The sequence below is a fragment of the Gasterosteus aculeatus genome, chromosome 10, assembly GCF_964276395.1.
Source record: "Gasterosteus aculeatus chromosome 10, fGasAcu3.hap1.1, whole genome shotgun sequence".
Taxonomy (NCBI): Eukaryota; Metazoa; Chordata; class Actinopteri; order Perciformes; family Gasterosteidae; genus Gasterosteus; species Gasterosteus aculeatus.
Window position 1 is genome coordinate 389,808 of NC_135697.1, and position 16,515 is coordinate 406,322.

At 46.1% G+C, this 16,515-nt stretch overlaps 1 protein-coding gene across 1 annotated transcript in view; it reads right to left on the minus strand.

Moving 5' to 3' along the window:
• sh3bp5lb (SH3-binding domain protein 5-like, b) overlaps positions 1-15,973 on the minus strand; it is a 48,711-nt gene extending 32,738 nt beyond the window's left edge. Inside the window, exons 1-3 of the mRNA XM_040188998.2 lie at positions 15,703-15,973; positions 13,096-13,158; positions 12,873-13,001 (exon numbers count right to left, since the gene is read on the minus strand). Of these exons, the coding sequence (XP_040044932.2) occupies positions 12,873-13,001; positions 13,096-13,158; positions 15,703-15,843 (333 nt within the window). The 5' untranslated portion in view covers positions 15,844-15,973. The remainder of the gene's footprint in view (positions 1-12,872; positions 13,002-13,095; positions 13,159-15,702) is intronic.
• Between the last annotated feature and the right edge of the window lie 542 nt (positions 15,974-16,515).

Here is a 16,515-nt window from a genome sequence, read left to right on the forward strand (position 1 = left end):
GGAGACATCTTTGACACATCCACCTTCAGAAAGACCCCAGTTCATTGCATAAGTGAAGGCCATGAGAAGAAGGCACGCCTTTGCCACACTTCTTTCCCTCGATGACGATCAACAGATCTTTCATTGATGACCACGACCTTCAGGACAGGTTGCATAATGTCCTCTTCATCTTTAGTCCTGTCTGAAAAATGTGAATCACCAGTCAACAAACATTTTACACACATATTATATAAAGGTTTCTGAATACCCATGGGCTTGCCACAATATAAACTGAGAATAAACTATTTGTTAGTTTTGCCCTTGAAACTAGAATGTCTGGCTGCAAAACAAAAACTTTTGCTCCACAACATTGACAACATGAAAACAAAAAGAATTGCTGCTGCATTTAAAATATTTTTGACAAAATACAAATAAGTCAACTTTCCTCCGTATCGCTCGTGACAGTCGCCGCCCGTCAGTGTTTAATGGTGGAAACAGACACCTAGCGCCCGCCGAACCACCAATAGAAGCTCCTGGTTCATTCAGCGGCATAAGCTCCGCCCACTACGTACAAACTTGGATTGCAAAAGCTTTTGCTCCCAGACAAAGCTTTTTTTTTTTAGACCAAAACTTTTTTGAGAGAAAAAGTTTTTGTTTAGTAGCCAAAAATTCTAGTTTCATAAGTAAACTTGATTTTTGTTTGCAATGCAAGAAATTTGCTCTAAAAAGTTTTTTTGTTGCATAATAAAGACACAAATCTTCATACGAGCTCGAGACACGCGCCGCGCAAAACATGAGGTTCTTATAAGTCTAGTATGGTAAATTAATGGGATTCAGCATAAACAACGGTGCAGAAAGAAAAAATAACATTTTACCAACTCCCTCTGTTATTTCCTGGAGCAGACCATTTACACACTATTCAGCTTTATTGTCTATTTCCCATAGACTGGAGCACCAGTTCATCTTCATTGATGAGGTTGGGTTCAACCTCACAAAGACGAAAGAGGGGTGCCAGTCCCTGGCCAGCGCGGAGGGAACATCACAATGTGTGCAGCGATTACCCACCACGGCGTCATCCATCACTGTGCTACCCTTGGCCCCTACAACACCGTCCGCTTTTTTTTAGTTGTTTTTTTTACTGTGGGGGTAAGCATAGTGTTGCATATTGGGGATGTGAAGCAATGAGACGAGAGCTGGAAGTCCAACAAACAAGAAGGAAAGAAAATGCGTCGTATGCAGAAGCAGCTAAAGTGGTGAGGCAGGAGAAGCAGACAGAATAGCGTATTAATGAAGCCCAAGTGCCAGTGGAAATAATGGAATCAGGGTATGGGCAGAAAAGGAGAAGCTGGTCACTTTCATAGCAGGGGTGATAAATGCAACTGTCGAGGTTAAGTCAAAAACCGAAAGGATTCAAATAATAGTTAAAGCAGCAATACATCATCTTGATATGATGGGGTTAAAATGGGAGAAAGTGAGAGACAGTCTTAGTATACAGGCAAGCCAGCAGTCATGTGTTGGGTGATTACCATGCTAATGCTTCAATGGAATGCAAGAAGTTTAATTTCCAATGGACAAGAGTTTAAGAAATGTATAGATAGCAGAAGGGAGAAACCAGATGTTTTGTGCATACAAGAATCATGGCTAAAGCCAAGCTTGGAATTTGTAATACATGGGTATGTAGCAATTAGATGAGATAGGAAAGAAGGGCAAGGGGGTGGCTGTGTTACTTTTATAAAACAAGGTATTCCCCATAGAATAGTGGGCGTAGGACAAGAAATGGAGTACGTCGTAGTAGAAGTGTGGATTAACAGGAAAGAATTTGTGGTAGTGAATTATTATAACCCATGTTTAAAGCCAGAGCTAAGAGAATTGGAAGCAATAGAAGGGCAAGATCGGCCAAATATAGTAGGGTGTGGGGACTTCAATGCCCACAACTCGCTATGGGGGAGTGGAAGTACCGATGGAAATGGCCAAACCACAGAAGGACTATTGGATGCAAGAAACTTAGTCTGCCTAAATGATGGGAGTAATACAAGGATCAATTTCAGCACAGGAAAGGAGTCGGCACTAGATCTCACACTAGTGTCAAATAACATTGCAGCAGGGTGTGAATGGAAGGTGTATCATGTAGGCACCATAGGAAGTGATCACTGCCAGATATTCTGTAAAATAGATAATCATACGCCAGTAACAAAAGAAGACCGGTGAGGAAAATGGGTTTTTGGGAAAGAAAACTGGGAGAGGTTTAAGGAAAAGAGCGAAGGGCACCTGAAGAGGATTAATGATGATATGCCTGTAGAATCCCTAAATGAGAGGATAACAGAAGGCATCAGGGCAGTGACACTGGAGTCTATCCCAAAATGTAATGGTAAATAAAGCAGTGCAAGCGGTGCCATGGTGGAGCAATACGTGTAAAGAGGCAATTAGAAAGATAAACGGGGCATTTAAGTTACATTACAGGTCATTTAGCAGACGCTTTTATCCAAAGCGACTTACATTACACTTTAAACCCATGGCTTTTATACATTTTGCCCGGGGAGCAATTAGGGGTTAGGTGTCTTGCTCAGGGACACTTCGACTTGAGACAGAGGGCAGCCAGGACTCGAACCACCAACCTTGCGGTTCCCAGCGCACCCGCTCTACCCCCTGCGCCACGACGACCCCAAGTTAATGAACTCATAACTATCAATATATGATACAATTTAAAAAGGCGCAGGCAGTAGTGAGAAAGACAGTGAGGCAGGCAAAAGGACGTACCGGAGGAAGTTTTGTGACACAGTCGGAAATACAACCCCAGTAGGAGAAGTGTGGGGAATGATTAGAAAGATGGGAGGGAACAGAGAGTGGAGCTATCCTGCGCTAAAAGATGGAGAAGAGGTAGCGGTGACTAACAAACAGAAAGCCGAGACATCGGCCAATACATTTGTAAAGATACACAGCAATAACAATCAGTGATGAAGGAAAATGAACTAGAGAGGAAACAAGAGATAGAAATAGGGAGGCATTGAGGATGAAGGAGAATAATGGGGATGAATTGAATGTACCGTTTTCAATAGGAGAGTTAAAAAGAGCAGTTGCCAAAACTAGAGTGATGGCCCCAGGAAATGATGAAATATGGTATATTGTGGTGAAGCATCTAAGTGGAGAGGGGCTGAATAAGTTACTAACGTTATACAACAAGGTGTGGGAGGAAGGTAGCATACCAGCAAGGTGGACGGAGGCGGTGATTGTCCCTTTAAGGAAGCCGGGGCTTCCTTAAAAGATGCAAGTGACCCAGCAAATTACAGACCAATTGCCTTAACATCACATTTATGTAAACTTATGGAACGGATGGTAAAATGAGAGATTAATGTACTATGTGGTGAAAAAACAGATGTTAGTTGGGTGCCAGAGGGGTTTCAGGAAAGGTAGGGGTGTTAGGGGGGGTGAGGTGAATTTGGTGGACCCAAAAGCACACGCACAGCAGCCTGGGATTTTCAGCCAAAATTACTTTATTTTTCACAAAAAACAAACAAGGGGAATACGGGAAACAGAAAGCGCTCCTCTGGCTCAACTGGAGTCGGGAGGGAAACTCCACCGACGTCTGGCGGTCTGGGGTGGCTCAAGCAGGGTCTGGTGTGGAAACCCGAGGCCCGACACCATACTCACAGTCCAACTCAAAAGCAGGTTACGTGCACTCCGTGGTACTCCGTGGGTCTGACACCAAAACATGAATAAACTGGTCTAGCTGCTGTATCTCAGTATCAACAGCATCTGAGACCAGCCTGGGTACTGGGACGGACTGACGACGAGCCTCTGACAGCAGGAGCCTTTATGCTCGTCACCAGTGATCCCCGGAATGAGCCACAGCTGGGCACGTGGGAGAGGGGCGGGGCCGGAGGCGGAACACACAGGTGGAAACTAATAGGTGGAAAAAACAAAAGCACAGACTGGGGGAAAAACTGTTAATAAAACCGGGCCCCTAACAAGGGGAACCTTGGATTCAATCCTATGCCTAGAAGACGAGGTCAGAAAGGCACAGGCTAATAAAGGAAATGTGGCGGCAGTGTTTTTGATGTAGAAAAGGCATATGATATGCTTTGGAGGGAAGGTCTTTTGATTAAAATGCATCTAATGGGAATTAAGGGGAACCTCTTTAATTGGACATGGGAGTTTTTAAGTAAAAGAATAATCCAGGTAAGAATAGGAACGGAAAAGTCCAGGAAATATGAAATAGAAAATGGGACACCGCAAGGGAGTGTGGTAAGTCCTCCATTATTTCCCATAGCAATAAACAACATCTTTGGAAAGGTCTCAACAGATGTGGGAAGGTCACTATTTGCAGATGATGGAGACTTATGGAAAAGAGGCAGAAACTTGGAACATAGTGTAGGTAAAATACAAGGAGGGATAAAACAAGTTGAATTATGGGGGAAGGAATGGGGATTTAGGTTCTCAGCTGAAAAAACGAAAGCGATGGTCTATTCTAGACGGAGGAAAAGGGGAAACTACAGCTGAATCTTTATGGAAAGAAGTTAGAAATAGTCGAGTCGTTTCGGTTTTTAGGAGTTCAGTTTGACAACAGATTAACATGGAAAAACCACATAAAAAATGTTAGTAATAAGTGCAAAAAAGTTATAAATATATTAAGATGTCTGGTGGGAACGGCTTGGGGAGCAGAGGTCGCGGCCATGATTCACATGTACAAAGCGCTAAAGTCCAGACTAGATTATGGGTGTATAGCATATGGGTCAGCATCAGAAACTGCACTTAAACAACTAGATGTTAGACCAGACCAGGACCCTGAGAATTTGTATCGGTGCAGCAAGAACATCTCCATCCAAGTAGAGACTGGAGAAACGCCATTGTGTCATCGCAGAAAGCAGCTGATGGTTAATTATTGGATAAACCTGAGAGGTCATAAAGAAGATCACCCTGCTAAAAAAATGGTACAGGCATGCTGGGAAAGGCACAAAGGACCAAAGACAATGAATTTTTGGATGAGTTTTGGATGAATAGGAGGAGCAGCAGCAAAAAGTTTAGGAGTAGCTGATAGAGCTTATCCCTACTGTCATGAACCGGGTATCCTCCTCTTTTCCTTTTCCAACCCTTTCTTCACTTCACACACACACACACACGCACACGCGCGCTTCTCATCTCGTCAGCCTCTCTTCCCCTCACCGGTTCCTACCTTCTGCAATTAGATGCTGTATTTCTAGCCTGCCTCTTCCCCTTGTTCTCTGCCAGAGTATTAACTACGCACCTGACGTACCTGTGCTGTCCCGGCCCGTATCGCCTGCCGTGTCCTGACGGTTTGTGCTGTACTTTGTTATCCGAGTCCTAACCTCTGTTCCACCCAGTCTCCTGTTTGACGAGGATGTCCTGCTGACTGGAGCGCTCTTCCCTCTCCCTGGAATCCGTCCCTGCACTCACCGGGATTCTCCGTAACCGGCCCAGCGCCCGCACCTTCTGTTAAGCCTTTAGTGCCATTTTGTTTTTGAGACCACCTTGTGGCTACTTTAGTTCCATTTGGCCTTGGACATTCAAGTTGATTGACTGTTGATCACAGTATTTCACAATTGCTAAGACACATTTCTTGAAACCTTCACCCAGATTCTCAAAACTTTAAACACAAAACCCAGTCTTTAAACTACGTTCACAAAACCCCGGATTCTTGTGGCAAAATCAAACACTTGCCTCAAAACCATTTGAACTTTGCTCAGAATCAAACTATGCTTTCAAAACATAAACCCAGCCAGTCAATATATAAACACATCGGTTTTCATTAGACATTACATCAAAAAAATGAGAACACGGCGTCCATGGCATGTAGTTAGAGAAAAAATGTTTATTGCATATAGAAAATTAAAATAAAATAATTCACAACTCAGTGAGCCCAAAGAACAGACAACTCAAAATGAAAAGCGTACTACACAAAATATTGTGTTACTGTATTGCAAAATCAGAATCAATGAGACTTATTCTGCCTCAGCATCCTGTCTTTGTGCTGGGTCCGGCCACAGGACTTCGTCCACATCACAAGCAATGTTGTCCCTTCCTAGGCAACGGGGGAGGAACCCTCTCGTGTGCCGGATCCAGCCTTGACAACTCTCCACACCCATATTACCACAGGCCAATTCCATTGCCTGTAAAAGATGTACCCTTGTATACATCGCCACACAGAGAAAAACTCTTCTATTGGGTTGAGGAAAGGGCTGCATGGTGGAAGGCAAACATTTAAGAATTGCTGGTTGATGTTGAACCACTCGCGTACTCTGACACTACGGTGAAAGCTGACATTGTCCCCAACCACAACATAGACAGGATGCACTGCCTGCTGATGATCCTGCTGACACACCCCATTGCTTATGGCTGCACCATATCGATCGGATATGGTGCAGCCATAAGCAATGGGGGGGCTTATGGCTGCACATAGGGTGACATTGCCACCACGCTGGCCAGGGACTTCCACAATGGCCCGTTGGCCAATTATGTTCCAGCCTCTCCTTCTCGTCTTCGGCAGATTGAACCCTGCTTCATCTACAGAAATGTATTCATGGGGCCTTTCCATGGAATCCATTTCAAAAACCCTCTATACGTAAAAGAGATAAATAGTTTAGTAAGTGTTAGACATATTTCTGCAAAAGTGTATTTATATGCACTCCTGATTTACATGCACTAAGATATAGTGCAGTTACAGTAACAGTATAGGACAATAACGGTAGGCTAGAGACGAGTACTGCAGTCAGTGCGTAAGTGTAGGCTAAACCTACTTGCACATACTGATATCGTAGATCTTTGACCCTTTCTGAATTGCGCTCAAAGGGTACTCTGTACACCCGCTTCATGCGTACCCTGTTGCGATGGAGGACACGGGCAATGGTAGAAAGGCTGACACTGTTGATTGGTTCAAAGTTTACATTGTCTTCTACAACTCTTTGCTGTATTTCACGCAGTCGGATGGCATTGTGTTGACAAACCATATCAACAATGAGAAGCTCTTGCTGTTGGGTGAACAAAGGAGTCCTTCCACCCTCATTCGGTAGTCTTGCAATTCTACAAAAGGGAAAATGCTCTTACAAATGTATACATACAGTAACAATAGAAATGGACATGTATTGTAAATCTTTTTCTTCTTTTCTCCCCAGTCCCCTCTCTTGTCAAAAACTGATGTTCTGTATCAAATGTATACAGTAAACTTTTAGTCGCAGAAATGAGAAAAACAATACATTTACCTGTTCTCTTCCCTGAAGGTCCTGATCATGGTGGCCACAGAGAATCTGCTCAAATTGGGTTGTACTCTTTGTCCTGCTTCCCTCATTGTCTTTCCATGGACAAGAACATGGTCTATCACAGTTGCCCGAATTTGATCTGAAATGACTATTTTTTGTCTTGCTCTTCGTCGTCCTTGTACTCTTCCTCCTCTGCCTCTCACATTGTGTCCATCCATTGTTGTTATCAACATTCAACATACCTGGGCAACCGGTCTACTCTCAACTGGCTTATATTCTAGACAACTGATTTGATCACATCATTAGAAACAAGTGTGAACAATTTTGAGTTGTTGTGTGTAAACGATGACAGCTGTGTTGTAGTTGTGTTTAACTTTTGCCACATGTAGATACCATTTTGCAACAGTGCAAAATATGGTTTAGTGAGTGAGAATGTGTTTAGAGTTTTGCAAAAAGAGTGGATGAGATTTGCAAACAGTGTCTTAACTACCTGAACTTGTTAAAGGTTTTGCCTACAGAGTGACTGATTCGACAAATGGGTTTAGGCCACTGAGCATTGGGTCCAGAGAATAGGGTTTAGTGTTTTAGCATTTGTGAAATACTGTAAAACAGACTTTACATGCCCTTGCGTTTGGGTCCTCTCTCCTCCACATACACAACACCTACTGTCATTTGGCCAATAACTCCTGTGTGGTTGCTTAAGGAACCAGAGGTGGACATGGAGTTGTTGCAAAGTAAGGTAAGAAGAAAGAACCCTGACCGTGTGAGTTCTATGAATGCACAGACAGTAAATATGCAGAGCATGTGCAGGTGTTTACTGATGGATCTAAAGACCCGGATACGGACCAAGCAGGAGCTGCTGTAGCGATCCCATGTTACAAGAAACAACAAAACAACCAGGCAAAGTAATTGTTGGCAGTGACCAGTGCCGGCGCTCCGCACACACACATCACGCACTGCGCGTAGGGCACCAAGTGCCTGGGGGGGCATCAAAAAATCTGGGACGTGAAAAATCATCACAGTAGGCTACTAGTATAAATAACAAATAAAATATGTCTAAAGCGTGTTAATATGCAAAAGCAATACAAAAGTAATAGGCCAAGACCAAATTAGTGGAGAAAAAGGGGAACCTCCTGTGCGCCCCCGCCTCCCCCCACCTCCCAGTGGTTTGTTCGATTATTCCTCAAATCTCAAATGTGGCAGACAGCTTTGAAATGGCTTCGAAAAGGCATCAAGAGTCGGGGGCAGAAAAAAGAAGAGACAGCGCGATGATGCTCGCGCGTTGCTCTCAGGTAAGACAATGTTTTAAATCAGGGGTCCCCAAACTTTTTCTTGTGAGGACCGTTGCTAGCGGTCAACGGGCGGCCGGCTGGCCACATATACTCGCGCTCATAATATCCGCACGGATCGCCGGTGGGCCGTATTCGGTACTCGTCCGCGGGCCGCCCGAAGTTTCTGTTACCGTTACCGTTTTTATTATCATTTGTTTTTTATGGTATCATTTACGTTTTTGTTATCATTTATGTTACCGTTATCGTTTCTGTTACCGTTAGCAATAAGACTCTCTCCAAATACAGACAATCTGGGTTTGATGAGGCTGTGTCAACTGCCAAGGAACTCTGTGAGGCTCTGAATATTGAACCAGAGCTTAAGGAGAAAAGGCTCAGGAGCACAAAAAGGCTCTTTGCATAAGAAGCTGCTGATGAGCCCCTCAATGATGCCCTTAAAAAGCTTGAAGTCACATTTTTCAATTGTGTTGGGGACTCTGCTATCATGTTACTACAGGAGAGGTTTGGGACCATGAATCGGGTCAAAGAAAAATATGGAGTGCTGCTTGACTTCAGCAAAGTGAACGGAATGTCCAAGGAGGACTTGAAGAAACACTGCAAGGAAGTCCACAAGACACTGACGGATACGGGACTGGCTGACATTGATTGACCTGAGAAGATGCAGTAAATCATCAACCTTCCTCAGCTTTCACCACAGACATCTGCCCTGGAAATCCTGACATTTCTGCATAACCATCGGCTTCAAGAGGTATATCCCAATCTGTGGATTGCTCTCCGTATTGCACTGACTCTCCCTGTCACAGTTGCCTCTGCTGAGCGAAGCTTTTCAAAGCTCAAACTAATGAAAACGTACCTGCGCTCATCAATGGGGCAGGAACGTTTTTGTGGTCTGGGTGTCATCAGCATCAATGGGGACGTGGCTCAGAAACTGTCATATGACCTGGTAGCTGATTTTGCAGCTGGGAAATGCAGGCGTGTGCCTCTGTAGGGCCTTTGACAACTGATGGTAGTGAAAATGTTTGTAATATAGTTCGATCGGATAGCAGAATGGTCTCTTTTATAGAGATGGTAAAGTAAATTCTACTGTGCAGTTTGTACTTATGTATGGTTATTTGCACTTTAAAATTTGCACTTTATTATTATTATTTGTACTTATGTATATTATTTACTGAAGAAATGTGCACATTATTACTTACACGGTTATATACTTGAATACTTTCTGCGTTTACAATGTTCAGTTCCAAATCTGTGTTTTTAGTAATTGTGGTGGTATTTGGTGTTTATAATTTTATCTTTTATATAATTTATTTCTTTTCATGTTTGTTTATGTAAATTATTTATGTTTAGAAGTTATTTGGGGAATAAAGAGAACCTAACTAAGAAATTCTGAATGGTTGTTATTCCTTTGGTGGTGGTGGTGGTTGGTTGGTTCGTTGGTTGGGGGGGCCACCACCAAGCATTTGTGCTTAGGCCACCCAAATGGCTAGCGCCGGCCCTGGCGGTGACTCCATGTCTGCCCTTGAAAGCCTGAAGCCAGGAAGGTCCAATGCCCGACCAGATCTGGTGCATAAAATAATGGGCATGAACTTAAGAGCAGTAGGACATGGAGTTGAAATTATTTATTTATGGACTCCCGCCCATGCAGGTATCCAAGGAAAGGTGGATAAGCTAGCCAAACAAGCACTAAAGGAAAACTAAGTACAAATAGATATTACGCTATTTAAAGCAGACGGAAAGGGCATCGTCAAGAAAAACATCACCAGAGCATGGCAACAACAATGGGACCAAGAGACGAGGGGGAGACACCTACACGCAATCCAGAAGAAAGTGAGCAGTGTCAAATTCAGGGGAGGAAACCGGAGAGAAGAAGTCACGATGGCAAGACTAAGAATAGGTCACAGCAACCGCGAAACACACTGCACCTGATGGGGAAGCATCCAACTGGCCTCTGTGAGCACTGCCAGGCACCAGAAACTGTAACACGTTATATCAGAGAGGAAAGACATGCAAGGGATGAAAGGAAGCGAGACAAACAGTGTACTAGAGTGGGGGTCTAGTAAGCTTAGAAGAAGGTGCTTTATACATGTTTGCGGGCCACAGGGCTGATGGGGAAAGTATAAGCGGTGGGAGCCAGAAGATGGCGGTAATGCAACAAAAAAGGATGCAAGCCACCGTTAAACACCACAGAAGAAGAATAAGCCACGGCAGATGGAGTGTTGTGCAAAGCTGAATTACCTACGCAAAGTCTGGAGAGGCAGCCGGTAAGAGAAGGAACTTTCCAACCGCTTTTTAAAACCCTATCTCGGTCTGCTGCTGGTCCTGCACTGGATGAAAATAGTTGCATTTTAAAATGCTTGACTACATTTTTTAAGCGTATTTTTTGCCTTGTGATGTTGCTGGGAACTTGTGTGTTCTATGTTTCTTGTCATACATGTTGGTGAAGTTTGTGTTTGTGTCCCGTCTTACGTCTGATTTTATTGTGGCGTCTAAACCCCCTCTCGTTTCAGGTGCCTTGCCCTTCCTCAGGTGTCTCCTGTCGATTGTCTCCACCTGTTCCATCACCTCCCTCATGGATACTTATTGTCTGCGTCTCCCTTTGTCCTGTGCCAGTGTGTCTTGTAGTTGTGCATGTTCACCCGCGTTAGTGTTGTGTTTGTGAAAGGATCTTTTGTATTTGGTATTATTAGATATAGGAATTATTGGAATAAATCTCCTGCAGTCAAACCTCTCTGCGTCCTTGTCCTCCTTCCCGGCTCCGGCCTGACTGACATTTCTGTTTTGTTTTTGAAGGTTTTTTACCCGATTGCCTGAGCAATGTACCTGAGATAATCACAAAGGAAGAGACCAAATGCTGCTAACCTGAAAATAAAAGTAAAACATAGCTACTGCCCGGGGCTCAGTCATTCAATTCCTCAGCAATTTGAGTGGAATCCAGTAACCTAAATCTCCACGTAGAACATTCAATCCCTCTTTCAAGTTGGGGAAAAGTGCAACAAAGTAGGAAGACTCCGGCAACTTGACAATAATAACTAAATAATTATCCCCAATCAGCCAACATTTTGTCTCTGGACTGAGGTCATGCGCATTATGTCAAGACAATCAAACATTTAAGCAATAAAGGACATGCTTTTTGTGAGGTCTCCTACCCCCCATGAGCAATGGTATAGACAATACGTAAACACACAACATCATTGCTAAGGATAAAGAATTATCAAGGCTCAAACACAATTCAATGTAGACGGTGGCGCATGTCCCATGTCGAAGTGTCCCTGAGCAAGGCACCTAATCGTTAATTGCTCCCCGGGCGAAAATGTAAAAACGATGGGTTAAAAATGCAATGTAAGTCGCTTTGGATAAAGTGTCAGCTAAATGACCCGTAATGTAATATGACACAGTTACCCATTGTTTTGGGACAACCATAACTACACACTTATGAAGCCATTAAATGCATAGAAAAATTACAAAGCTGAACAGAAAAGTAGTTATTCACAGAAACTGAACAATGAGAAAGTTTTCTAGAATAATATTAATGTTCTAAACAATGTTATTCTCTCAGAAGGTGTTTCCATCCACCTAATGAGCAGCACCAACTACCTATTCAAGGATATAACAATTGGGTATTGCAATTATACAATTAGAAAACAAAGTTTAGTTTTAGACAAATCCACACAACACACAAAAAATGGAATATATCTTCGAAAACCGCACTAATTGTGATAATTAGGTAACCAAGGTTTAGAATAAATATTCACAGATGTAGAGATTAGAAAGAAAGATCTTAACATGAAATGCGACATTGACACAATCATTCCATGTCATTTACTTCTGGTGGATTGCAGAGGATGAGTGCTGGTGCTGATGTACAAGATTCACATCACATATAAGAAATGATATCTATTAACTGAGGATGTTGTTGAGTTAGTCTTATTTTCCTTTAAGTGTAGTTTTACTTAAAGATGGGAAGTTGTCTTACTTTTGTCATTCATTTGTGAATATCTTTGTTGGCAACAGTTACTATTATAATATGTGTCCTTCCAGTTGTTGGGTTTGAGGTCATGCAGATGTAAATCTATAGCCATTCAATAAACTGAGAGGTAGACTAAATCAGTGGTTCTCAAAAGGGGGTATATGTACCCTTTGTGTTTACACTGCTTATGGGGTACTTGGCTAAAAATGAATGTTTGTAGAGGGTACATCACTTGAAAAAGGTGGAGAACCACTGAACTAAAGGATCCAAACACCTCTCAATATAACCTAAAACAATTCAAATGCAGCACAAACCAGAGCCTCCTGTGGAACCATTGGGTTTAATCAGAAACTCTCTGAAACTGTACAACAAGCAAACATCAGATGTGAAAGGAGGACGCCGAGTCTGTGCACATACAAAACGCACCTCTTTGGCGAGTCTGTGGGCTTCATAGTAGGGCCTCGCTTTGTCAATGCACACGCCGAGCTGGGAGCCCTGAGAGTTGAGATTCCGGGCTGAGTCGCTGAGGATCCTCCTGTAGCTGGACCGGGCCTCCTGAAGGAAACACAGCACCAGTCACATGCAGTGAGCCCTAGTCTGCATGGACACCGCATGGAGGCTGTGCTTTTAAATGAAAAAACTTCCTCACATCCAGCTGCAGCTCGAGCTTGTTGATCTGGCCGCTGGCCTGGTTGAGCTGCTCCAGCTCCTCCTGGGAACACGGGGACAGAAGGGGTGGATAAAAAGCACCACACGGGGACAGAAGGGGTGGATGAGAAGCACCACACGGGGACAGAAGGGGTGGATGAGAAGCACCACACGGGGACAGAAGGGGTGGATGAGAAGCACCACACGGGGACAGAAGGGGTGGATGAGAAGCACCACACGGGGACAGAAGGGGTGGATGAGAAGCACCACACGGGGACAGAAGGGGTGGATGAAAAGCACCACACGGGGACAGAAGGGGTGGATGAGAAGCACCACACGGGGACAGAAGGGGTGGAAGAAAAGCACCACACGGGGACAGAAGGGGTGGATGAGAAGCACCACACGGGGACAGAAGGGGTGGATGAAAAGCACCACACGGGGACAGAAGGGGTGGATGAAAAGCACCACACGGGGACAGATGGGGTGGATGAGAAGCACCACACGGGGACAGAAGGGGTGGATGAGAAGCACCACACGGGGACAGAAGGGGTGGATGAGAAGCACCACACGGGGACAGAAGGGGTGGATGAGAAGCACCACACGGGGAAAGAAGGAGTGGATGAGAAGCACCACACGGGGACAGAAGGGGTGGATGAGAAGCACCACACGGGGACAGAAGGGGTGGATGAGAAGCACCACACGGGGACAGAAGGGGTGGATGAAAAGCACCACACGGGGACAGAAGGGGTGGATGAAAAGCACCACACGGGGACAGAAGGGGTGGATGAGAAGCACCACACGGGGACAGAAGGGGTGGATGAAAAGCACCACACGGGGACAGAAGGGGTGGATGAGAAGCACCACACGGGGACAGAAGGGGTGGATGAAAAGCACCACACGGGGACAGAAGGGGTGGATGAGAAGCACCACACGGGGACAGAAGGGGTGGATGAGAAGCACCACACGGGGACAGAAGGGGTGGATGAGAAGCACCACACGGGGACAGAAGGGGTGGATGAGAAGCACCACACGGGGACAGATGGGTGGATGAGAAGCACCACACGGGGACAGAAGGGGTGGATGAGAAGCACCACACGGGGACAGAAGGGGTGGATGAGAAGCACCACACGGGGACAGAAGGGGTGGATGAGAAGCACCACACGGGGACAGAAGGGGTGGATGAGAAGCACCACACGGGGACAGAAGGGGTGGATGAAAAGCACCACACGGGGACAGAAGGGTGGATGAGAAGCACCACACGGGGACAGAAGGGGTGGATGAGAAGCACCACACGGGGACAGAAGGGGTGGATGAAAAGCACCACACGGGGACAGAAGGGGTGGATGAGAAGCACCACACGGGGACAGAAGGGGTGGATGAGAAGCACCACACGGGGACAGAAGGGGTGGATGAGAAGCACCACACGGGGACAGAAGGGGTGGATGAGAAGCACCACACGGGGACAGAAGGGGTGGATGAGAAGCACCACACGGGGACAGAAGGGGTGGATGAAAAGCACCACACGGGGACAGAAGGGGTGGATGAGAAGCACCACACGGGGACAGAAGGGGTGGATGAAAAGCACCACACGGGGACAGAAGGGGTGGATGAGAAGCACCACACGGGGACAGAAGGGGTGGATGAAAAGCACCACACGGGGACAGATGGGGTGGATGAGAAGCACCACACGGGGACAGAAGGGTGGATGAGAAGCACCACACGGGGACAGAAGGGGTGGATGAGAAGCACCACACGGGGACAGAAGGGGTGGATGAGAAGCACCACACGGGGACAGATGGGTGGATGAGAAGCACCACACGGGGAAAGAAGGAGTGGATGAGAAGCACCACACGGGGACAGAAGGGGTGGATGAGAAGCACCACACGGGGACAGAAGGGGTGGATGAGAAGCACCACACGGGGACAGAAGGGGTGGATGAGAAGCACCACACGGGGACAGAAGGGGTGGATGAGAAGCACCACACGGGGACAGAAGGGGTGGATGAGAAGCACCACACGGGGACAGAAGGGGTGGATGAAAAGCACCACACGGGGACAGAAGGGGTGGATGAGAAGCACCACACGGGGACAGAAGGGGTGGATGAGAAGCACCACACGGGGACAGATGGGTGGATGAGAAGCACCACACGGGGAAAGAAGGAGTGGATGAGAAGCACCACACGGGGACAGAAGGGGTGGATGAGAAGCACCACACGGGGACAGAAGGGGTGGATGAGAAGCACCACACGGGGACAGAAGGGGTGGATGAGAAGCACCACACGGGGACAGAAGGGGTGGATGAGAAGCACCACACGGGGACAGAAGGGGTGGATGAGAAGCACCACACGGGGACAGAAGGGGTGGATGAAAAGCACCACACGGGGACAGAAGGGTGGATGAGAAGCACCACACGGGGACAGAAGGGGTGGATGAGAAGCACCACACGGGGACAGAAGGGTGGATGAGAAGCACCACACGGGGACAGAAGGGGTGGATGAGGTACCGGCACCGTGGAGGCTTGAAACTGGACATATCGTGTAAAACAACAAGAAGGACGAACACGGCACTTGACGCGTTACGTCGGTACCAGTGATCGGTGGGCGTCATACCTGGATTCTAGGGTCCAACTCCTCCTCGTGCTTGCCTTCCTCCTCTTCCCCTCCGGTGTCACTCGGGGTCTTCGCTTCATCCTCACAAGGCGCTTTCACATCCACCGCGGAGTCTTCGTCCCGTTGTCTCCCCTTCAACATGACGGTGTTCCACGCGTGGCTCGTAGCTTCTTCCCCGCGTCTCCGCGCGTTGACCGGCCGGTCTGGGGAACCCTGCCCGGTTCGGGATTGTATGCGACGTCCCTGGCTCTATTGGCGGCCTGTAGCTCCGTTACCGTATCTCCCAGTAACTGGACAAGTGCGCTGAAAAACTGCGGTCATGCGGACCGCATTTCTTTTTAAATGCACCACTATTCAAGGCGTTACGGTAAATGGCCGTTTACAGCTCAACAGGCACTAAAAGTGTGACATCCCAATGTTTAAACTGTCTTTAAACCAGATCCATAAATGGTAACACGCTATTGTCACTTGTTCCTAGTTTAGGTTGGCCTCCTCTATGCCCATGTAGATTTTCATGAAATATTACTATGCAGCTTGAGGAAACCAAAGGCAAAGTTATGACATAATATTTGTCAATATGTGAACTGTCTTTAAACCAGATCCAAAATTGGTAACACCCCAGATAGCAAAAATCATCCAATGGTGGGCCACATGATTGCGTTTCTTCTGGCCCAGTATACCCCCAGGTCCTCGTTCCGAAACTGGCCAATATACAGCATGACTGTCAGATGAAACATAAGTGGGCCGGATGTGGCCCGATGCTTTTAAACATATTGTAAAATACTGCGGCCCAGTTCTGGCCCACATACTACA